Source organism: Dunckerocampus dactyliophorus, chromosome 19 (assembly GCF_027744805.1).
Source record: "Dunckerocampus dactyliophorus isolate RoL2022-P2 chromosome 19, RoL_Ddac_1.1, whole genome shotgun sequence".
Classification (NCBI taxonomy): domain Eukaryota; kingdom Metazoa; phylum Chordata; class Actinopteri; order Syngnathiformes; family Syngnathidae; genus Dunckerocampus; species Dunckerocampus dactyliophorus.
The window spans coordinates 18712303-18735617 of NC_072837.1; the positions used below are offsets into that span (position 1 = coordinate 18712303).

Consider the following 23315-nt stretch of genomic DNA (forward strand, 5'->3'; position numbering starts at 1 on the left):
ACAGTATGTTTGGTGAGTGGTCAATGTGTCAAAAGAGAATTTTTTGTACTTAGCATAATCTAAATCTTTCTAATGAAATATATATGAAGACACATCAAACTCAGGGCCTGGGGGCCAGATGTGGCCCTCCACATTTTTTTATGTGGCCCGGAAAAGCCTTTTTTCCTTCTAAATGCATTTTGTTTTTTCATTTTGACAGACATATTGTACTGCGTGCAGTTCTTGTAAACTTTAATATTATCTGATCATGCATCAAGATATTCCAAGCATCTTTTAAAATTAAAAATAAATACTTGTCACCTTGACATTCTCACTCCACTTCTCATTTCAAAGCAAGTTATATGTTCATATCAGTTTGTCAGTACAAATATACTGTATTAATCAAATACATGGGCAATTGCGTAATATCATGAGATTATATTCATATAAATGTTCATATATAGTGACAGTTACAAGCAACCCTCACACGGCAGCCATAACTGCGGTGTAGCCCTCAGATGTATGGAGAACCAGTATGAATAATCTTGTACAATCCTGGCAATTTGTCAAAAATTAGCAACAATTTTTAAAATACAAAGAACAACATCTCATTCATGCCTTATTTCCAAGCCCATTAAACAAAATCAATGTGCTTTTTAACCTTTAATTTGAAATACAGGCGGAGTAATACTCACTTTAAAACCACAAAACAAACATGAATTAATGCACATCTCCTTTTAGCTGACACTTATTTAAAATACATTTTCTAACTAGTAGCCCTGCTAGTCCACGTGCAAGTAAATGTGACCCCAGCTGACCAGAGGATGGCAGTGCAGCAATTTACAAACTATTTTTAAAAACTGTATTTTTAAATTAGTTAGTCCTGGTTGGGAACTATTTCATATAAATTATCAATAAAATAAGTATTTTTTATAATAAAATCGAATAAAAACCCGATCACAGGTTTCGTCACCGGCACAAACTTTATTTTTCTCTTTTCGCCTCACGTGACTTGTGTGTCCCTCAGTGCGCATGTTCGCTGGACCCACCGCGCCACAGTGGCACATGCGTACTCCCTCACATCCGGGTCCCCGGACAAGGATGAACGGCGACTTCCAAGATGGCGGCGGAGGGAGGAGGGAAGGAGACCAACGACATTAAAACTCAGTTCACCACACGGGAAGGCGTCTACAAACTCCTCACGCACTCCGAGTACAGCCGCCCCAACCGGGTGCCTTTCAACTCGCAGGGCTCCAACCCCGTCAAGGTCTCCTTCGTCAACGTGAACGACCAGTCAGGCAACGGCGACAGGATTTGCTTCAATGTGGGCCGGGAGCTCTACTTTTATATCTACAAAGGTGTGAGAAAGGTAAACAACGGTGACGGCAGCTTGTAGCTTTGAGCAAATCGGACTGTCAAATTCTGTCACTGAAGGGCGCAGATTGTCCACAGAAGGCCACGTAGCGTTCTGGCCATGTTGGTTGGCATCGCTAAAGAACGTCGCCATACTTGGTTGTTTTTGTTGTGCACTTGCTCGTCTGTCCCAGAACTAAGTGGCGTCGTCGCGTGTTCATGTTTGGCACGTATCATTTGTCCCCTAATTGCGCCGACGTTGACAGTGCTAGCTTTTCAGTTAACGTGGAAGTGGTCGCTTTTGGTGCGCGTACGCGATGTATGTGATGTCACGTGATGGACTGTTGACAAAACACATCTGTTTGTGTGTGTCGTTCTTTTGAGCAACCCTGTTCAACCGATGATTCGTGTAGATTGGTTGGAATTGCTTGTGGATTGAATCTGACCAGAATTAATCTGTCAGTCATTGCAACAGGAGTTCAGAACATTCAAAGATATTCTCCCGTCCCCTCAGTGCATGTGACCGACTTGGCTCTGCTCGGCTCTCGTTGCTATTGAAGTTTTTGTACTGGCCAAAACCTTTATGGACTACAATGTGCTGTTTCAAATGCCGGCTCAGCTGGGCATCGATACCGTACGACGTACCATACCGTAAGTGGCAGCGGCTGACCCAGTACTAGAAGTACTACCCGGTAGTACCTGCTTTTGTCAATGAAAATGTGTGATTTTTAAAAAGAGCCGAGTGGCCCTGTAATGTTGAGGATCTTTGACTAGTGTTTTTGCCGTGCAGTGGATCCTGGGGTACTTCTCTAGGCCGGTAAGAATTTATAAATATGTGATGATGAAGCATAAAAAGTGCAGCATAATGCTTGACTGCATCATAATAACCAGTACATGGTGGGGTGAGGTTTAAATCGCGGAGCATGGTATGTATCTTGTCATTTATTGTCATAATATTAGAACTTCGTGCCCAACCTAGTATTCCAAAAGTTAGGTTTCTCATATTACAACATAACAAAACAATTATTAGAATTTAGCACAATACATTTTTTTTATTTTAAAAAGTATTTTTTCTTCAATATTTTAACTTCGTGCTTCAAAGATGGCATTAATAAATATTTTAAAAAAAGTTAAAATTGCACCTTTTTTCTCTCTCATTAGAATAAGACTTTTTTTTCCTTTTTAGTGTTGACTTTTTTGTGGTGAAATAAAATTAGCTCTTTTCCTTCCACTTCTGCGGCTGTTGTTTTTTGAAATTTTCCAGTTTTTCAACTTTGTTCTTGTACATTTTCTTCTCACAATTCTGACTTTATTCCCATAACATTTTGAATTTATTCTTGTAATAGTGTTCTGTTTCCGCAAACTAACTTGTTTTGTTTCTCATAATATTACAAGTCTTACAAACATGTATTTTTTTGTCAATATTTCAACGTTATGCTTCTAAAATGATGTTTTTCCACATAATGGTGTGAGTTTGAATGGCTGAGCGCTCGTATGTACCTTGTACTTCCTTCTGGTGGCGCCACATCTCTGCTTGCGCTGTGCCATGCTTGTCTTCCTCATCCATTTCATCGGCATCGGCATTCATTAGTGGTGAATACGTATATATTTTATCATTTAAAATGTGTTTAATAAGCGCGTGAGGCATATCTAGGGTTTAAACTTGGGTTGTGCAGTTCGCTTGTTAGCGTCATTCATGGTTTGGAGGAGTAAGCTGGCTTGGTGTACGGCGGCGCCTCAATGTCAAAAATAGGCATTATTTTTGGAGGGGGGGTGTCTCAATTTCTGGTGGTTATTTGCTATTTGTGGGTGGTGTGCTGTAGGTTCTTAAAAGCAGTAGGGAGATGCTGTCATATCTTTGAATCTTTGTTTTAATTTCTCATTTTGAATCTTTGTTTTAATTTCTGATTTCTTTTTGCCGTGCGGTGAAGTAAGAATGTTGAGGTGTGGCATTGCATCCTGGGCTTTCTGCCCTGCACGAGCGATCTGTTTTGTTTGGCAGCTTTCTTTTAAAATATCTTGTATCCAGTCTGTCCAGTTTGGTGACATAGCCGTGATAAAGAACGCTGTTTGTCTTCCCGTCGTCCCGTCGTCCTTGTTGTTTTCAGGCTGCCGACCTCAGCAAGCCCATAGACAAGAGGATATACAAAGGAACGCAGCCCACCTGTCATGACTTCAACGCCCTCACCGCCACCGCCGAGAGCGTCTCCCTGCTGGTGGGCTTCTCGGCGGGCCAGGTGCAGCTCATAGACCCCATAAAGAAGGAGACCAGCAAGCTCTTTAACGAGGAGGTGGGTGCTGGGGTAACTCGGTTGGAGCTGTATGAGTGGAGTTGAGTTACATGCTAACGTCGACCACTCTTTCTCACCCTCAGAGACTCATCGACAAGTCACGGGTGACGTGCGTACGATGGGTTCCTGGCTCGGAGAGCCTCTTCTTGGTGGCTCACTCGAGTGGGGCCATGTACTTGTACAACGTGGAGAACGCGTGTGGCACCGCCGCGCCGCACTACCAGCTCCTCAAGCAGGGGGAAAACTACGCCGTGCACACCTGCAAGAGCAAATCGGGACGCAACCCCTTACTGCGCTGGACGGTGGGGGACGGGGCGCTCAACGAGTTTGCTTTCTCCCCGGACGGCAAGTTCCTAGCATGCGCCAGCCAAGACGGCTACTTGCGGGTGTTCGGCTTCGACGCCGCCGAGCTCCACGGCACCATGAAGAGCTACTTTGGAGGCTTGCTGTGCGTGTGCTGGAGCCCCGACGGACGTTACATCGTCGCGGGCGGGGAGGACGACCTGGTGTCCGTCTGGTCCTTCTCAGACTGCAGGGTGATCGCCCGGGGACACGGCCACAAGTCGTGGGTGAGCGTGGTGGCCTTCGACCACTGCACCACCAGTGTGGAGGACGGCGACCCTCCCGCCGAGTTCAGCGGCAGCGATGAGGACTTTTACGAGCAGATTCACTTTAGCGCAGGGCGGGACAGGGCCAACAGCGCCCATTCCAGGCTTTCCAACAGGAACTCTACAGACAGTCGGCCTGTTAGCATGACCTACAGATTTGGGTCAGTGGGCCAGGACACACAGCTGTGTCTGTGGGACCTGACCGAGGACATCCTCTTCCCTCACCTCCCGTTGTCTCGCACTAGGACTCACACTAATGTCATGAGTGCCACTAGCCCTCCAGCCACTGGACAAAACGCAACAAACACTATATCCACTTCCACCACTAATCCCAGTGGCACTAATGGCAAAGACGCTGTTAGCAATAGCAGCACGGGCGGCAACACGCCAAACTCCCTGCCGGGCACGCTGCCTCGCTCCAACAGCCTTCCGCAATCCCCCAACCCCGCGGGCGGCGGCAGCACGCCCAACAGTCACACCGGCAGCAGCAACAGCAGCTGCAGCAGCAGCAACAACAACACAGCCAAGGGCAGCAGCATCATCGACAGCGCCCTGATCGCCGCCGGCGTCGGCAAGTTCGCCACGCTGTCGTTGTACGAGTCGCGCAAGGAGCGCCCGGAGAAGGACCACAAGCGCGTGCACAGCGTGGGTGGCGTCGGCAGCAAGAGCACCGACAAGCTCACCCAGCTGAGCGCCTCGCGGGCGCCCAAGGGTGACACGGCCAAGACGCTGGGCACGGTGCTGTGCCCGCGCATGGAGGAGGTGCCGCTGCTGGAGCCGCTGGTGTGCAAGAAGATCGCCCATGAGAGACTCACTGTGTTAATCTTCCTGGAGGACTGTCTGGTCACGGCCTGTCAGGAGGGCTTCGTTTGCACGTGGGCGAGGCCTGGGAAAGTGGTGAGTGACACGCCCCTTGGGAAGAGCGTCATGTGATACCTGAGGTCAATGCTACATGCTACATGCTACTACAAATGTATGCGTCAATACCGTAATACCATATGGCAGGGGTGTCCAAACTTTTTTCCAGCTACATCTCTTTTTAACCATTTTTGCTGATATTTTTCAAATATTTCAACTTTCTTGTTAAATAATGCTTGTACATTTTCTTGTTGTAATATTATGACTTTATTTCCTTAATATTAGATAAAAACGTCATGATACTGAAATATTAGATTTTTTAAAAATTCTCGTAAAATTGCGATTTTTGTCTAAATATTGTAACTTTATTCTGAAAGTATATTTCCACTTTCTTCTTAAGTCATCTTTGTAAAAATGTTATTTTGTAGAATGTAGAATGTCATGACTTAAGCTCCATCATATAACCTTTTTTTCCAACCTCATTTTCCAAAAATGAAGTTTGTCATATTATGACTCTTAAAATAAACTTAACTTCATACTACTAAAATGACATTAACAAAAAAATGAATTCTCATAAAATTGCAACTTTTTTCTCTTAATATTGACTTTATTCTCAGGAAAATGACAGCGTTTTTTTTCTCCCAATTCTGTGGTTGTTTTTGTACATTTTCTTCTCATAATGCATACTTTATTCCCAGAATATTTTTGACTTTATTGTTGTCAAACAGTATTCTGTTTCTGCAACCTCATTTTCTACTTTATTCCTTGTTTAGTTTTTCATATTGCAAATGTTTTTTTTTTAAAAGGTCTCTTTTCGTAATATTTTAACTTTATGCTGCTAAAATAACGTTATTATTCCACATTATTATTACGACATTATTCTCGTAATATTGCAACTTTTCCCTCATTAAACGCCAACTTTAATATTAATATATAGTGTTTTTGTTAAATGATACAAAAACGACAAAAATGACACCCCTGCCATATGGCAAGGGAAGCGGTATCCCATTGATGTGCTTGGAACCTCGGGTACTAGAATAGTGCCTTGTAGTACCTGCTTTTGCTAAAGGAAAAGGGTCAATAGGGAGTAGAGGTACCAAGAGGCCAAAAAATAGTCGCATATACATTTGTTTTGTGACTCACTTAGGCCCCGCCCACCTGGTCTACCACCCAGGGCTATTCTGCCCCCCCCCCGACTCGTTTGTTTGCTGATCACAGTGCGTCTTCCGTGTCTCTGCAGGGATTGCTATCATCTCAGAACAACCCCACCAACTCCCCCAGTGGAACGGTCGTATAGCCCCGCCCCCTCCCAGGAAAGAGGCCGCGTCCGGCAGGGTGTCGCTGCTACGGCGGTCGCCGCTTCATAGAAACTTGACGCCTTTTGTCTGCAGTGAAATGGGTGCTATTTTCCGAGAGGTGGGAGGTGGCGGGGGTGGGGGTAAGCAAGCTTTAAAATGGTCAGACTGGGTGATGTAGGGGTGCCGTGGTGGTTCTGCCTAGAGTTTTGTGAGCCTCTATGCGGCCCACATGATGTGATGTTCTTCTTTACGGGCCCCTGAAAGGAACAAAGATGATTTGAATTGGAAACTCCAGGGAGTTCTTCTTAAAATCACACCAAGTGTATTTGCACAAATTTAGCTTTTTTTGTTTTTTTAAAACTCCCATCTAAGGAAGACAAGTAGGTTAGGAAGCCCCGCCCCCACGCTGGATGCTGCAATCATCTTTTTTTTTTCTTCTTTTATGATTTAGAAAAATAACATTTGCACTTAAAAGTTTGTTCGAGGACAAGAGATGTACTTGTTTTGGGAGTGTTGAAAAATATGTAAAAATAGGATAATTAAAAACCTTTCTACCGTTTATTTTAATATTGTTTTCAGACAGCACAGGCTCTGTATTATATGTAAATATTGTATTTCAATGATTTATGGAGATGATTAATAGTTTAAAAAGAGCCTCTTTTGAGAGAATAGAGTTATTTCTAACACAGAATCTATAATATTAAAACATTTTGAATATGCAGATTTTTTTTTCTCCAACTTGTGTTGTACATAAAGAGAATTCAGGTGTATTTTTATTAACGCAACGTTTGCTATATAGGAGATCCTTTTATCTAACTGGTAGGGCTGAATACTAGCCTGTCTGGAAGGACGGCAGGACACGTTCAGCCATCACTTGAGCTCAGGTAAAACGCAGGAACGCACGCCGGCCTAGTGTGAATTGACTCGACGCGTTAATATGAATTTTTATTTGATTTTATTTTTTAAACAATGTCGATACAATTCATGCTATCTCAGGTTGTTGCTTGGGAGGTGTGAGGGTGTTTCCCTGCCGCCCACTTTGGGGGAAAACTGAGGATTTGAACGGTGGCAGCCTTTTCCTCCATGTGACGCCTATTAAAAAAACCTGTTTGCCAGACTATGACCACGCCTCTCTATTTTTTTTAACTAATTGAATGTGCAAGAGGTACATAACACACACACGGCAACAACTACCAGGGATGGATAAATAACTTTGTGCCCATCATCCGCAATCCTCACAACTCTTTGTCTTTTCTGTGTGTTCTAAAGATATAAAAACAGCTAAAAAGAAGCAGCTCAGAATGCACGTAATGCAGGGGCGGCCATTATGTCGATCGTGAGCTACCGGTAGATCGCCAAGATAGTTTGGGTCAATGGCGTAAACGTCACTTTGTAGTCGTCATATGACATAAGTCAGCTGACATGACGCTCCCCTCCTGATTGGTGCTCGCTCTCCCGCAGTGTTTCAAGATACACACAAAGATGCAACTTTCACCTTATTGTGATTATGGATGAACTAACTCTGCGGTAAGATGTCTACATAACTAAAGTTATCTGTTCACTTGTAGCGGCTAGCTACGCAGAAAAAAAGTGTTGAGAGATTGTTGACTGGCTTTGCTTGGCGTCATGAACTCTACTACAGAAATGAGTGTTTTCTACACGTTGGCTTCTTAAACTATTATTTCATGATGACATTAAAAATGTGCCCATTGGTGAAACCTTTTCAATATGTTGCCTTGCCTTGGGCTGCGTCGTCATTTTCCATTTTTGTATATGGCTAATGTTTGATAGCAAATGCTAACTGAATGTAATACATGAACAGTGTGTCCTCATGAACGTTACATAGCTAATGTGACTGACATATTACCAGTACTCACTAGTACACAACTATTGACACAACTACACAACTAATGAACGTTGCATAGCTAATGTGACTGACATATTACCAGTACTCACTCACTAGTACACAACTATTGACACAACTACACAACTAATGAACGTTACATAGCTAATGTGACTGCCATATTACCAGTACTCACTAGTACACAACTATTGACACAACTACACAACTAATGAACGTTGCATAGCTAATGTGACTGACATATTACCAGTACTCACTCACTAGTACACAACTATTGACACAACTACACAACTAATGAACGTTACATAGCTAATGTGACTGCCATATTACCAGTACTCACTAGTACACAACTATTAACACAACTACACAACTAATGAACGTTGCATAGCTAATGTGACTGACATATTACCAGTACTCACTCACTAGTACACAACTATTGACACAACTACACAACTAATGAACGTTACATAGCTAATGTGACTGACATATTACCAGTACTCACTAGTACACAACTATTTAGGACTTATGTGGAATGATCTTCATTTCCATATTGAAGTGAATTATGATAGCAACTACTTTGATTACCTGTATACTTTGAACATGTGAATGTGAAATACTAATCATGAATATTTACAATAGAATTTCAGAGTTTACTGGGTACATTTTGTATATGTTACATGTTTTATAGAAAGAGATCATTTGGACTTGCATGCTGAGAAAGTGCGTGCACTCCTGATATACATGAATAACCTACATAAATACCTACTAATTTTTTAAAAATAAATATAGTAAATATATATACTTTTTATATTTATAGTAGTTGGTAGATCTTTGGGACTTGTTCATTTTAAAAGTAGCTCGCAGGCTAAAAAAGTGTGAGCACCCCTGACGTAATGGAACGCACCTGTTCCGCCTATAAAGCCTTCTGAAAAAAAACTCCAAAAAGCGTTACGTGACCTGCGTATTACCAAGCTACAGCGACATTGTTATTCACTAGGGCTGAGCCGGGTACTCGTTTTAGACGAGTATCCGTTACGGATCATAACGAGTACAGCTCGTCATCCATACTTGTGCTGAAGGAAAATTCTCATTGGGTAACTTGTTACACCTAAGAACTACGTTACTGGCGTAGTGACACCTTGCCACACCACAATAGCTAGCTACTAGCCGGCTAGCGACGAGCTTCACCACACACACTCAATGCCTCAGGCCACTAGCAAAAGCTTAACGCTCCATATCGGAGCTGCCGCCACCACTGCTGTGTTTTTGTTTTTGAATTTGGAAAAGTTAACGCTAGGTGTAGCATTCCTTTGGATGTTGCTATGTGAAAACAAGGCACCCAGGAAGGAAGGTCCCAAAATACTGTAAATATGACACGTTATCGTGAATGTACCTGTTACTACATGCTCACAGCATGGATAGAAAACCTTGTTGGTTTTTGGAGGTGTTTAAATAGCGGCCTTTGTAGGTGGAATAGGTGTGTCTCATTATGTGCCTCGTTACCTGTTTTTATATCTTTAGAATGCACAGAAAAGAGAAAGGTGTGTGTGTTCATGTCTCACATCAGGATTGTGGACGATTCCGAAAAAAGTGCACGTTTCCTTCAACTCTAAACACGTAACTTTTAGCAACTCTTAACAAAAGTGTCGCAAAGCATGCTGGGAAGCTGGGAGCACTACCACAAACAGGAGAGAAGCATGCTTGCCCCCAGCATGCTTTTGCAGCATTTTATTTAATTTTTGAATATTCAAGTATTTGTCATGTAATCAAATGAATGCTGTGGTTGGGTTACATCTGGCCACTAGAGGGCAGTACACGCCAAGTAATATTTTGATGTTACAAAATGACTAACTGCCCATAACAAATTTATTTTTGGACTATTCAAGTTTTTTTTTTGTTTTTTTTTATCAATTTTAAAAAGTTAAGTGTCACCTAACCAAATGAGTGTACATTTAACCAGTAGGGGGCAGTACTGCTGCTACAAATAAGTACTACAGAAAAGCCCCCATCAAATAATACTTGTATAAATGCTTGATGGAGCCTGAACTTATAGGCTGCCCACAGGATGCTAATATAACTTTAAAATATGCTAATGTTAGGACAGGCCACTAGAGGGTAGTACTGCAGGAATAGCCCACAATAAATGTCTATACGTTTATGCTGTCCCATGCTCTGTACAAGTGCACTCTACTAATCTATACGGCGTATAAATATTTCACCATCATTTCCAAGCAGACAGTAAAAGCACCCGTCCATTTTTAATGACGTGCATTTAGGACAGTAAGAGTGCCCGGCGGGTCGTTAAAGCAACAAACGGCGACATCACAAAGCGATCGATGGCGAGTGGCTTAGTCAGCATCAGTGCTTTCTAAAGTCTTTATCACCTACTTTATGTCCCCCCCCCAAAACACCTGCGCAAGCATTTCATCTCTTTATTTGCATGCCGATGAAAAAAAAAGAGGAAAATAGAGCCTGGTTAGAAAGGAAGTCGTTAGTTGGGACTGCCATGTTGTTTACAGCGCCTGTGAATGATTAATGCTGTTGCAGTGCTGTGAGTCCAGTGTTGGGGGACAAAACACAGACAACAGCAGTGCATCATGCCACGTCTCTCAAATTGTTTCTGGGAAAAAGCATTAACCGCCCAAACCAAGTTCTCGTCCTTGAACAGCTTCCGTCCTGTCCCGCGGTTTAAGTACGTCGTACATTCTTGTGAGGATTTGAAAGCGTCAGCAAAGCATTTACACATAGACCAGCGCTGCTTCCTCCCAGTCCCAATCTATTCTAAGCCGTCCCCAGAGACAAGAGGCCTGATTATTATTGTTATTATTGGACGTCCATGAGGAGTCGCAGAGCAATTTGCTAATTTGGGTGACCTCGACACAGCAGGGTAGATGTCACATGAAAAGCAGGCTGTTACAGTAATACTCCAATACACGCCATACCATGGTCTGTTCACTATAAACAAACACCTCCCTTCAAATAAACAATTTTTTTCCAGGTGGTACCGCTAGGAGGCTGCTGCATTTTACTTTGACTATGCTAGCGGTCATGCATCCGCTTACTGAGGCAGTGAGTTTGCATACTTTGTTTTGGATTATTTGGCCGCTTTTCCTGACACTGATCACAGGATTGCTTGCAGACACCTTCAGCTTGAATATTTTCTGGCATGAGATAATGATTCCTTGAAAAATCCTCAAGCTGGGAAACGGTAAGGCTGCAAGTATTGCTAGCAAACAAGGCTAAACTAATCACCGATCAAAGCGATTATCCAGAAACGAACTACCGCCTATGAAAAACAGGCAAGAGTCCGTGCCCCTGGACGCAGATATTTACCACATCATCAATTCCAGGAACTACTGCTGAAGGAGCTATCAGGACCACTGGGGGGAGCATCACGACACCGGAAGGAGGTGGTATACCAAATCAGACCAAAAGAAATTACACAATCTGTCATACCAAAAGACAGATTGGATTGGACAGGATTACTTTCCACAAAACAAGAGAAGGTTCTCCAGAATGCTGTCTAAGGTTGTCCACACGGGAACGGGTCACTGGGTGTAAAAGATGGAGTACATATGGCACACCAACATGTGGCGCTGTAAACAGACACACAGATAAGACTACGTGACACATCAAAACCAACGCATGCACATGAGGTCTGCCGTTTGTCCGGCTTGTCTACACTGATGGCCAAGTGAAATTACTTCTGCGAGCCACTTTGGAGTATAAGACTAAAAATATACAGGAGAATGTCAACTGGAGCTGTGCCAGTCAAACTATTCAGATATTACGTTGGCTTTTCGGGCAGCAGTACACGACTGCTCACTTCTGGTCAAGTATCTGTTCAATCAAATTGGGCTTTTTTGAGAATATATTGTTAAAAATAAGTGTCACGTGACTGTACATCACCGTATCAAAGAGTATGACAATTATGATAAAAATGCATGACTTTCAGATCTCTGTCACAAAATGTGATCCAAAACTGAGTGTGATGCCTTTGACTTATGACGTGCATTATATGATGCTAGGTGGTTGTATCAAGTAAATGATAGGTAAATTAGGTGGATAAACAAGAGACAGCACGACTTAAAACGAGTGTAACGAGAGAACACCAGAGAGGAGCGACCACTGCTATGTACCCAACTATGGTTGTTCCGAAGTTACAACTGTGTTTAGTCTTGAGTAGTAATTTGGTGCTGTTCCTCGTTGATTCAAGTTTATCAAACTAACCCGAAAAGCACCTGTAAACAAAATTGGAAGTGTGAAATAAAACTCAAGAAAGTCTACCGGACTTGAGTTGATAAAGCATCCTTGACGATATTCTCGACCTTTTCAAGTGCAGGCTGGCTTAAGCCCACCAAAACAACTTGACAATATCATAGTTCTTAGAGTGTCGTGTTTTGCGTGTCCACACGGCAACGACAAGGCGGCATTGTCAGATTTTCCCCACTCTGGAAGCAGTTTAAAAAAAAATACTGTTTCAACTCTCACTGGATCGGTTCGCAGCCGAGTGTGAAGCAGCTGGGATAAGAATCAGCCCCTCAAGTCAGAGTCCCTCTTCTTGCAAGGAACAGGGTGGCGTGCCATTCCGGGTCAGGGAATCCTGCCCCAAGTGGAGTTTAAGTACCTCTGGGTCTTGTTCACAAGTGAAGGAAGGATGGAACGTACAACCGCCAGGCGGATTGGTGCGGCGTCTGCGGTAATGCGGCCTCTGCATCGGTCCGTTGAGGTGAAGAGGGAGATGAGCCGAAAGGCAAAGCTCTCAATTTACCGGCCCATCTACATTCCTATCCTCACATGTGGTCATGAGCTTTGCGTAGTGACCGAAAGGACAAGATCACGGGTGCAAGCAGCCGAAACGAGTTTCCTCCATAGGGTGGCTGGGCTCTCCCTTTGCAAGAAGGTGAGAAGCACTGCTGTCAACCGGGAGAACCTCGAGTAGAACCGCTGCTCCTCTGCACTGAGAGGAGCTAGATGAGGTGGCTCGCGCATCTGGTCAGGAGGCCTCCTGGATGCCTCCCTGGGGAAGTGTTCAGGGCACGTCCACCCGCTAGTCTCTCAACTGGTCTGGGAACACCTTGGGATCCGCCGGGAGGAGGAAAAGTCTCGGCTTCCCAGCTCAGACTGCTGCCTCCGTGACCTGACCTCAGATAGGCGGAAGATAGATGGGCACCCAGAACACTGTAGCCATGTGGATGAAAGGCTGAAACAATTAAATACTTTTAGCGTTTTCACCTGAAAACGTTCCAGTGTGGACAGGCCCTAAGATCTCAGACAGGAAACATGCACGCTATGCCAAAAATGTGCCAAGTTGGAAGAAAACTGAACACGCCGGTCGAATACAATAATTCAACATTCAAAGATCCAACATTCATCTTTATTTGGAACAGTCCAGTAAAACAGGCAATATGAAGAAAAATCCATAAAGATTTAGTTTGAAAAGGCGTTCTTTATAGAGGATGCAAAAGAGACAAATCGTAACAATTAAGGTCACTGTAATCGAACGTAACTCTTGCAGAGTTCATGGTCCCTGATATCTCCCCAGCCCCCATTTTTCACATGCGGGGCCACCCCTCCGGCCCCGTTGGATGGCAGTCTCTTGGTGATCAGGAGGTTCTTGGGGAACAGCTGGTTCCCGCTGCTCTGCAGGATATTTTCTATCTTTGTTTTCTGGCTGGCTGGCATGCAAGTGGTCTTCTTGTGGTGCATGCCGCAGTCCCCAGCGTGGAAAATCCGTGGCGCCTCGCTGACCATGACCTTCCAGTAAGAAGGCAGGCAGGACACGGTCAAGTGTTGCAAAGACCAGTCCCAGTTGTAGTCATCGTAGGTGCAGAACGTGTCCGTGCACCGCATGAGCTTCTGGTAGGTCTCTCGACTCAGAGCCATGCCCATGTTGTGCTCCGTGGACTTCCACGCCTTTACTTCCACCTTGTTGGCTTTGCTGGAGTAGCCGATGTGGCTGTAGCTGCCCAGCGACAGGATGTCGCAGTCACTACACTGCTCCCTTTTCAGGGTCGACATCAGCCTCAGCAGATGGATAAAGTCGGGAGACAGGAAGTGGTCCTCCTCGGTCAGCAGGACAAGACCATCATGATGCTTGAGGACGTGGACTCTGTCCCAAACAAAGTGCAACTTCCACCACCAGTGGTGCTTGGTCTGGGAGAACTTGGCCTCACGGTAGTGCCCGAACGAGTCGGGGTACTCTGCGTTTATGCATCCCAGCTTTAAGGCCTCCTTTTTTGGAATGTCCCTCGGACAGTCCTTGGGGTCGTTACCGGGGAACTCCTGTGGGTACAGCTGGATGCTGAATGGGAAGAAAATCTGAAGGACTTGACAGAAGTCCACTGAGCTGACTACTTTGTTGATCTCGGGGGACCAGTAGTCATGGCTGAATATCAGCAGTATGCTTTCCACTCCTCTGGCTTTCCGCAAGCTGTCCACTAGCAGCTTCAGGTAATCTGGTCTGTTGTGGACTTGGACCACCACAACCAGGTCGTCCTTCTGGCGCGCTGCTTTAAACTTCTCCTCGTTTCTTATCGTCTGGTCAAAGTTAAGCTGGAAGACGATGCCACGGTACACCAACGTAGTATTGTCCATGTTTGCTTTGTTTTCATTACCTTTTGTTCTTTCCAGGCGCGTCTCATTTGTTTGGACGACCGGAGGCGGAACGGGTGCTCGGCTAACAGCAGGCGTGGCTGGTAACTGGATATGATTGTTGAGGCTACTGCTGCCAATGCCGTTACCTCTCCTCACCGCCTCTGCTTCCTTCGGGAAAGTGTCGCTTTTCTTCTGTCGTCCACTGCTCCAGAAGGCTAGGCCGCAAATGACAACCACCAGAGTCAGTATCACCACCTTCCTCTTGTAGATTCGGAATCTCATGATAGGGGATCGGGGCTCTCAAAAAGGGGCGCTGAATTGTCAGAAGAGTTTGAAAATCAAAGAGCTGTGGTGATGCGGTTCACAAAGCGTGGTCAAAAAGGCACCAGGGAGGTGCTAATTGCTGGAAGCATGGATCCCGCTCCACTGCCGCTGGTGGGGGCGGGGGCTGAATACTCCATAAGGCATGACAGTTGCTGGAAGGCAGCAAGGTTGCAGTGACTGCGAACCGCCTGGATGGAAAACAAACCGATACATAAAGTTTGTGTGTATTAGGAAGGAAATAGGGACAAGTCATCACTAGTCACATGATTAGGTGGTATAGGTACTGTAGGTGTTGGATCTTTAGAAAGTAGCAATACCATGGAGACTACTTTGTCCTACACATGCAGGACATCCCATATAAACAGAGAAGTACCTTTTTTTCGAAACTGACACACATTTGGGGTAAAAATACCACACAAGTCTTATGAGATCCAGCTCAAAGGACGAACTCCATGGCTGTTTTTTTTTCTTTTACTTTTTTGTGATGTTGGCTCAGAAGCGTACCAGTGATGGCAAAAAGAAAACATGTTGATGAATTAATATGACAGAACCGGAAATGGTTAAGTCCGTGGCAAGTTCCAAAAATAGACTTTAACAAGAAAACTTTATAATTTTTTTTTTTTTTTTAAAGACGGCAAAAATGGAAAAAGCCACAGTAATTTTACAGGAATAAAGTCAAAATATTAAGAGAAAAAAGTCATAGTTTTACAACAATAACGTACTGTAAAATTATGAGGACTAATAATGTCATTTTCGTTGGGTTTAATGTCGTAATAAATTGTAAATCAAACAAAACAACACATACATTTTTAATTTAATTCAATTTTTAAAGTATTGCGGCAATTAAGTCAACTACCAGAAGACAATTTACGAAGATTATTTAAAAAGTTAAAATATTTTGAAAAAAAAATAGAAGTGAAATGGAACTTTACAAGAATAAAGCCAAAATATTAAGAAAAACAAGTCTTGTTCTAACGACAATAAAACGCAATTTTACTGCATGGAGTTGGAATATTAAAGAAAAAAGCTGTTGTGTTGTAATAACAAACATACATCACAAAATAAAGTCGTCATATTTGGAAAATTAGGTTGGGGAAAAACGGTATAATATTATGGGAATAAAGTCATAATATTACCAGAAGAACATTTGCAACAATTACTGAAGAAGAGAGTTGAAATGAAGTTGAAACAAAAAATCATAAAAAATGGGGAAAAAGAGCAAAGAGTGAAGTTGATACTAATAATAGGCCTTTTCACCGATACGACAAAGCCGAGATGCAGCTTTTTCTTGAAATATACAGTTCAGTATATACCTTCTTAGCAGATCTACAGTACATGTGTTGCTTTGCAAAACCTAGAAGTGGCAGAGTTGCATCCTTTCATTTTTCACTATGTGGCCCTCGCTGGAAATACTTTGGACACACCAAGGTTAAGTGGTACAACCAAAGTGGCCCACTTTCCCGTCTGTTCTTTTTCACCCTGGAACTACAAAATTTGTATCGGAATGCAAACAAATCATATGGGACTTAACTAATAATTGATCTGTCCCACATGCACATATACTAACAGCCATTTTTTTTTTGTAAGTAAGTACAGTTCAATAGCGCTACAAATCAGCCTCCTTAATGCTAAATCAATTCATTTCCTGCGCCTGCACTGTTGTTGAAGGACATTGTTTGATGTGCATGTCAACATGGAAAAAGCCTCAGCGATGGTGTCCCACTTTCATCAAACCTGCTGTTTGTGGGCCCTTGATCTCAGGTATTAGCATGTTTCCATATATACAGTTTTGTTTTTAAGTAGGTCACGAGATAACAACTGATGCAGCGTGACAAACCCCCCCCCCCCAGTGCCCACCGCACCAACCCCCCCGCCCTCTTTTCCGCTGATCAAGCTTGTGTGAGATGCCTTTAAGTGGATTAAACAGACCAGTGGCAAGAGTCAAGACCAGGCTGATTTGGTCATTATATAGACCTTTGCAAGTGCTCACTGTCGTGTGGATTAAAAAAACATGACAATTTATGGCAAGTAGTCAAAATAGCTACTAAAGCAACAGCCTCAGTTTGCATATCAACACATTGCCGTAATAATAATACAAGTAATTGCATTATTAGTCATTAGTCAACTCATTACATTAGTAGTACGACTTGTACTAATGAACTGTAATATCTTAATAGCACAGCTGCTTGCTTGTATTTTTTTTAAACATAATTGATGCTTATGCTTAGCTTCTAGAAATTCAACCTTTATTTTCGTCATGTTTACCAAGTGATTCCTTCCCTTGACGTCCCCCCTCCCCCGCTAAACTAGCGACAATCCCACAGAACATGATTGCACAACATATATCGTCACATATGCTACTTAATTATATGTCAAAGCAAAAGTGTTGGTTTGACTCTTCAGAGACAGTCCCAGCATGCTAGCAGCAATGGCAACACTTGAAGTTAGCTGGGCTGGGCTATGGTATGCTAGGCTAGGCTAGGCTAGCAGCCCGTCTGGTAGTGACCGAATAGCTCAAAAACGCAGCCGGTGTCCGCTCCCGAAAAACCAGAATCGCCGTGTTGTGGAGTTCGGTTACCTAATATCGGAGCGGCCGAACGTCCACTTGAGAAGGAAACGTCAGTTTGTTCCGTGTCCTGTTTTCCTCCATCCCTCCATTGGAGCAGTTAGCGGCCAACTGGTGGATGCTTGTGCTGGCGGACAGCGTTCGTTTGTCCTGCAGGTGGCACTCGCGGTGCATCTGCTGATTTGTTTCTTTTTTTGACGGGCGACTTCCACCTTTTTTGCTACAGTTAACTTACGACACCTAACGATAGCGATTGTATCATAAAACATATTAAATCATGCACATCACGAATCGTAGCCGCATTATAAACATATTTGGCTATCTCCACTACCTTTTCATCCCTTCGATAGCTCAGTTGGTAGAGCGGAGGACTGTAGGTTGAACAAACAGAGATCCTTAGGTCGCTGGTTCAAATCCGGCTCGAAGGAGTTCTTTTTCTTTTAATTTTTCTTTTCTTTCATTATGGAAGACAAACCCATAATAGTTGTTTCGAACTGTTTGGTTTGGTTTAGTTTATTTGAACATGAAGGTTACAATGTAATACATCTCATGAATCATCCTTTCACAGTTCCACATGTCCAAAAGGAGTAGGAAGAAGCAAAGCTTATTTAGTCCTACCCCCCATCTATTCCACATCTAGTGCAGTACCTGTTGTTCACTTCCTGCATTCCACGTCATATTTTCTACAATAATCAGAATAATAATACATAATAAATAACAGTAAGAAGACAATATATATATATATATATACACTGCTAAAAAAATAGTGGAACACTTGGAAAACACATCAGATCTAAACTGGGGAAAAAATGATGTTGAATATGTTTCCTGATAATAAGTGGGTGATGTATTAGTAACAAAATGAGGCCACATAATTTGATAGAAATGAAAATGATCACCCTATAGAGGGGGGAAATCAAAGACACCCCAAAAATGAAAGTGAAAAAATGATGCAGCACACTGGTGCATTTTGCCAAAATGTCATTGTAGCAACTCAAAATGATTCTCAGTAGTTTGTGTGGCCCCCACGTGCTTGTACGCATGCCTGACAACGTGGGGGCATGCTCCTAATGAGACTACGGATGGTGTCCTGGGGGATCTCCTCCCAGATCTGGACCAGGGTATCAATGAGCTCCTGGACAGTCTGAGGAGCAACCTGGAGGCGCCAGATGGACCTAAACATAATGTCCCAGAGGTGTTCTATTGGGTTTAGGTCAGGTGAACGTGGGGGCCAGTCAATGGTATCAATTCCTTCATCCTCCAGGAACTACCTGCATACACTAGCCACATGAGGTTGGGCATTGTCGTGGACCAGGAGGAACCCAGATCCCACTGCACCAGCGTAGGTTCTGACAATGGGTCCAAGGATTTCATCCCGATACCTAATAGCAGTCAGGGTGCCGTTATCTAACCTGTAGAGGTCTGTGCGTCCTTCCAGGGATATGCCTCCCCAGACCATCACTGACCCACCACCAAAGCGGTCATGCTGAATGATGTTGCAGGCAGCATAACGTTCTCCACGGCATCTCCAGACCCTTTCACGTCTGTCGCATGTGCTCAGGTTGAACTTGCTCTCATCAGGGAAGAGCACAGGGCACCAGTGGTGTAGTTGCCAATTCTGGTGGTCTATGGCAAATGCCAATCGAGCTCTACGGTGCTGGGCAGTGAGCACAGGGCCCACTACAGGACGTCGGGCCCTCAGGCCACCCTCATGGAGCCTGTTTCTGATTGTTTGGTCAGAAACATTCACACCAGTGGCCTGCTGGAGGTCATTTTGTAGGGCTCTGGCAGTGCTCATCCTGTTCCTCCTTGCACAAAGGAGCAGATATCGATCCTGCTGAGGGTTGAAGGACCTTCTACGGCCCTGTCCAGCTCTCCTGGAGTAACTACCTGTCTCCTGGAATCTCCTCCATGCGTTCAGGTACCTCAGTGATGCCGTGGTCCAGATCTGGGAGGAGATCCCCCAGGACACCATCCGTAGTCTCATTAGGAGCATGCCCCGACGTTGTCAGGCATGCGTACAAGCACGTGGGGGCCACACAAACTACTGAGAATCATTTTGAGTTGCTACAATGACATTTTAGCCAAATGGACCAGTGTGCTGCATCATTTTTTCACTTTCATTTTTGGGGTGTCTTTGATTTCCCCCCTCTATAGGGTGATCATTTTCATTTGACAAATGTCACGGGGATCGAAAACACTTTAAGAGACGACGACACTTGCACCACCAGTAGAGGGAAACAAACAAGTCCATCCATCCATCCGTTTCTATGCAGCTTTTCCTAATCAGGGTCGCGGGAAAACAAATAAATCATTCATTTTCAATTAGTAAGACGCAGCGGAAACTATAGAATTACAGTAAATGTGGGATTTAATCGAACACAGTCCTGATAGACTAATTGTTCACATCATTAGTTGAATGTGTTAAATGAAATGCCGTATAATATAGTCATCGTGTGTTTATGGGGTCTTCCATGCCGCAAGGTGACGCTCAAAGCAAACTCTCGCCGGAAACAGGCTCCGAGTGTTTCATTTGCGCATGCGCACCAGTCGTTTTCCTTTCCGACGCTCGAGCGAAAGAGACAAGATGGGCCACCAGCAGCTCTACTGGAGTCACCCCCGAAAATTCGGACAAGGATCCCGATCCTGGTCAGTTCCGCTGTCGTTGCACTCAGCGGTCGTTTGTGTCCCAAGTGTGGTTAGTTTGGCTGTGTTTGTGGGTTCCTGTTATCGTGGAATTGATAATCAAAAGAGCACCGCATGGAGGCTCCACCGGAATAAACATGGCGGCGCGTTGCTAACAGCTAGCTCCGGTTAGCATATTGACATAGCCGACACACCACAAGTCTACTTATGTTAACGTAGAAAAATAATAAACCACAATTGGTGAACTTGTCAAAGTAGACCATTCGTGTGGTTAAAGACGAAATTATCAATTGGTTCTGTTACGCTATGTCTCTACTAGCATGTGAATGTTGCTTTCATGAAAGCTCCTAAAACTGTACATTTCTTCCCCCAGTCGGGTTTGCTCGAACAGACACGGTCTGATCCGTAAATACGGGCTGAACATGTGCCGCCAGTGCTTCAGGCAGTACGCCAAGGACATCGGCTTCGTCAAGGCGAGTTTCATACTCTCTTTTTTTTGAGGGGAATGGTCTTTTATATATACTGCTTGTCAACAAATGTCTGCTTTCTCGCTGATGTACTTGAACGCAACCTCCTAATGCTGCAGAGGTGCACAGTTAATGAGTCATTGTGCATTTTGCTGCGAGTCTGTTAAATGTTCCTAAAGCTCACCTGAGTTTGTTTGTCTTTGCTTTACAGCTGGATTAAATGTCGTCTTGCGCAGAGGCGTCCTCCGCAATCATCAAATGGCCAAATGTTACCTGGAAGGCCGGATGCAAGATGTCAAGTTCTACACACTTCAAATAAATGTTTGTTGTTTTCCAAACAGAATGTTTCTCTGTTTTCAAAGCACCACATACAACGCACTGCACTAACACTGACTGGCAACAACACATGCTTAATTATTGTGGTTTAATATTGTGGTCTATATAATCACATTTTATAGAAAATTATAGTATCACTATTATCTTAATTTAAAACTAAAATAGACAGAAAAGGCTGCTTTTCTTAAGCACGTAATGTGTCTAAATTATAGTGGTCAAATAATGAAAAGAGCAGTCCAGTTGGACTAGGTTTTAACAGACAATTGCTGTGATTATATGTTGAATTTTCTACACTTCTGTTTGTTAAGCATAATTTCATGATGAATTGGGAAATGTTCCCATTGCTGAAACTTTACTAATATGTTTCCTAGACCTCAGCTGCATTTCCTTTTGCATAATCATTTTCATTTCTTGTAAATCAGGAATGTTTGATAGCAAGTCCTAACTGGATGTAATAAATGAAGTTTGTCTAATGAACGCTATGTAGCTATTTTGACTCAGTAGTTGCTTACACAACTATTGAGGAATTATGAGTAATTATTGCCATATTGAATGATATGAACTACTTTGATTACTGGTAAACTTTGAAACTATGAATGGGAAATACTAATCTTTAGTATTTAGTATAGTACGGTAGTTTCAAAGTTTACCGGTTAGATTTGATATGTTTTATAGTAAGATATAGCTCATGTCGACTTGAAAGAGTGCACGCACCCGTATTATACATGTACAATGTACATAAATACTCATAAATATATATATTTTCTACCCCACAGTCCTCACGAGGCGTGTCCGTCGTGCCAATCCCACTCACTGCCTTCTGTTGAATAAAATCCTTAAGGAGGGTGGGGGATGACATGGGGGGCAAGACATGCCTTTAAAAAAACACATTTTAAACAAGGTTATTAAAGTTAAATGTGGGTATTTTTCCAAAACAGGGCAGTGTTGAGATAAAAATGGCTTTTTATAAAAGTAAAAAAAGAGATTGTATTTGTGTCACTAGATGGCAGCAACAGCACACTTTTGCTTCTCTGAATAAGCGCGACGTCACGTTTTAGCGTCACAATCACTTGCAAATGAACCAATAAAGGCTTTGGCCGTAAAAAAAATTGGGTGACCCGAAGGGGGGTTCACAATAGTTGCCCTCACAGTTTGCACTCTGGGCGCACCCCTGCAAGGAACAAACAGACAAGTTGAGAACATTTAAAAAAATACATTTTCCAGTTGAGTTGAAAAACGTTGAGTAATTTATCATTGGTTTATATTTTTTGACATGACCCTTCCATTTTATCTTTCTGTTGCCACGGTGCTGATGTGAGAAATACCACGCCAGCTGCTTAAGAGCTGATAAATGCACAGCACCGGATCAACTAATCAGGTACGGTATACCCCCAGAAGTCAACAAAATCCCCCATAATCCAATTAAACCTTACATTACCTCCCAATCTCATAAATCAGCACACCGCACTGCATTTACACCGTCTTTTTTTCCAATCGCCAGCGTCCTCCCATGAGGTGCGAGCCGAGCTTTATATTGGAGTCCTCCTGCGTGTACGGAAGCTGATGGGGGGGTCAAACAGGCCCCACTTGCCAAGCGTGCGGTTATTATCACATCGTAAATTCTATTCCAGCCCAGAACTTCATCTCAATGAATATGCAACCTCCGCTTCCCGATTGGCTCAGAAAGATGATTTCCTTGCACAGACGGCCCACCAACACCAGTGCTCTCATTGTTGTGTTGCTGCAGTACCCGAGCATACCTGTGGGGGCAGTGTTGCATCACATTTCAACTTTAATGTGAAGATCACCTGCAAGAAAAATACAAACCAAAGAGAGCTTCTTCAGGTTTTCAGATGACATTTTGTCCCGTAAGAGCCAGAAGGTCACCCTCAGGGGGGCTTTTTACGCAAAGTGTGATTATTTTTCCATGGCGACCACAATTCCTGGCACTCTCACTTCAATAAAACGTGCATGCAAATCATATTCAATAGTCAATGGTTTGGACATGTCCAGAGGAGAGATAGGGAGTATATAGGTAGAAGGATGCTGACTTTGGAACTGCCAGGCAGGAGGCCTAGAGGAAGACCAAAGAGGAGGTTTATGGCTGTAGTGAAAGAGGACATGAAGGTAG

The 23315-nt window shown here is 43.5% G+C and overlaps 3 protein-coding genes and 1 non-coding gene across 5 annotated transcripts; 3 read left to right on the plus strand and 1 right to left on the minus strand.

Moving 5' to 3' along the window:
- Positions 1 to 1057: 1057 nt before the first annotated feature.
- wdr20b (WD repeat domain 20b) lies at positions 1058 to 7504 on the plus strand. Of its 2 annotated transcripts, none has more exons than XM_054762022.1 (4): positions 1058 to 1348; positions 3441 to 3623; positions 3707 to 5128; positions 6330 to 7504. In XM_054762022.1, exons 1-4 carry the CDS (start codon positions 1100 to 1102, stop codon positions 6384 to 6386), a joined length of 1911 nt encoding a protein of 636 aa, XP_054617997.1. In that variant the 5' UTR covers positions 1058 to 1099; the 3' UTR covers positions 6387 to 7504. The 2 variants fall into 2 exon arrangements, with proteins under 2 accessions (XP_054617997.1, XP_054617998.1); XM_054762023.1 differs by having other exon boundaries at positions 1149 to 1337.
- A 2834-nt stretch (positions 7505 to 10338) lies between these two features.
- On the minus strand, positions 10339 to 17899 carry mgat2 (alpha-1,6-mannosyl-glycoprotein 2-beta-N-acetylglucosaminyltransferase). The gene is made up of 2 exons (XM_054762024.1): positions 17748 to 17899; positions 10339 to 15357 (listed from the first exon to the last, which is right to left on the minus strand). The coding sequence occupies exon 2, from the start codon at positions 15125 to 15127 to the stop codon at positions 13739 to 13741; it is 1389 nt and encodes a 462-aa protein (XP_054617999.1). The 5' UTR covers positions 15128 to 15357; positions 17748 to 17899; the 3' UTR covers positions 10339 to 13738.
- Positions 17900 to 18075: 176 nt separating this feature from the next.
- trnay-gua (transfer RNA tyrosine (anticodon GUA)) lies at positions 18076 to 18163 on the plus strand. The gene is given in 2 exon segments: positions 18076 to 18112; positions 18128 to 18163. It is a non-coding gene; the product is annotated as a tRNA-Tyr (tRNA).
- A 2106-nt stretch (positions 18164 to 20269) lies between these two features.
- On the plus strand, positions 20270 to 21191 carry rps29 (ribosomal protein S29). The gene is made up of 3 exons (XM_054762034.1): positions 20270 to 20384; positions 20755 to 20854; positions 21060 to 21191. Exons 1-3 carry the CDS (start codon positions 20275 to 20277, stop codon positions 21066 to 21068), a joined length of 219 nt encoding a protein of 72 aa, XP_054618009.1. The 5' UTR covers positions 20270 to 20274; the 3' UTR covers positions 21069 to 21191.
- The last annotated feature ends 2124 nt before the right edge of the window (positions 21192 to 23315 follow it).

Coding starts and splice junctions, on each gene's coding strand:
- wdr20b (XM_054762022.1), top strand. CDS start 1,100: ATGGCGGCGGAGGGAGGAGGGAAGGAGACCAACGACATTAAAACTCAG. Junction 1,349..3,440: donor TCTACAAAGGTGTGAGAAAG/GTAAACAACGGT, acceptor TGTTGTTTTCAG/GCTGCCGACCTCAGCAAGCC. Junction 5,129..6,329: donor GGGCGAGGCCTGGGAAAGTG/GTGAGTGACACG, acceptor GTGTCTCTGCAG/GGATTGCTATCATCTCAGAA.
- mgat2 (XM_054762024.1), bottom strand. CDS start 15,127: ATGAGATTCCGAATCTACAAGAGGAAGGTGGTGATACTGACTCTGGTG.
- rps29 (XM_054762034.1), top strand. CDS start 20,275: ATGCGCACCAGTCGTTTTCCTTTCCGACGCTCGAGCGAAAGAGACAAG. Junction 20,385..20,754: donor GGACAAGGATCCCGATCCTG/GTCAGTTCCGCT, acceptor TTCTTCCCCCAG/TCGGGTTTGCTCGAACAGAC.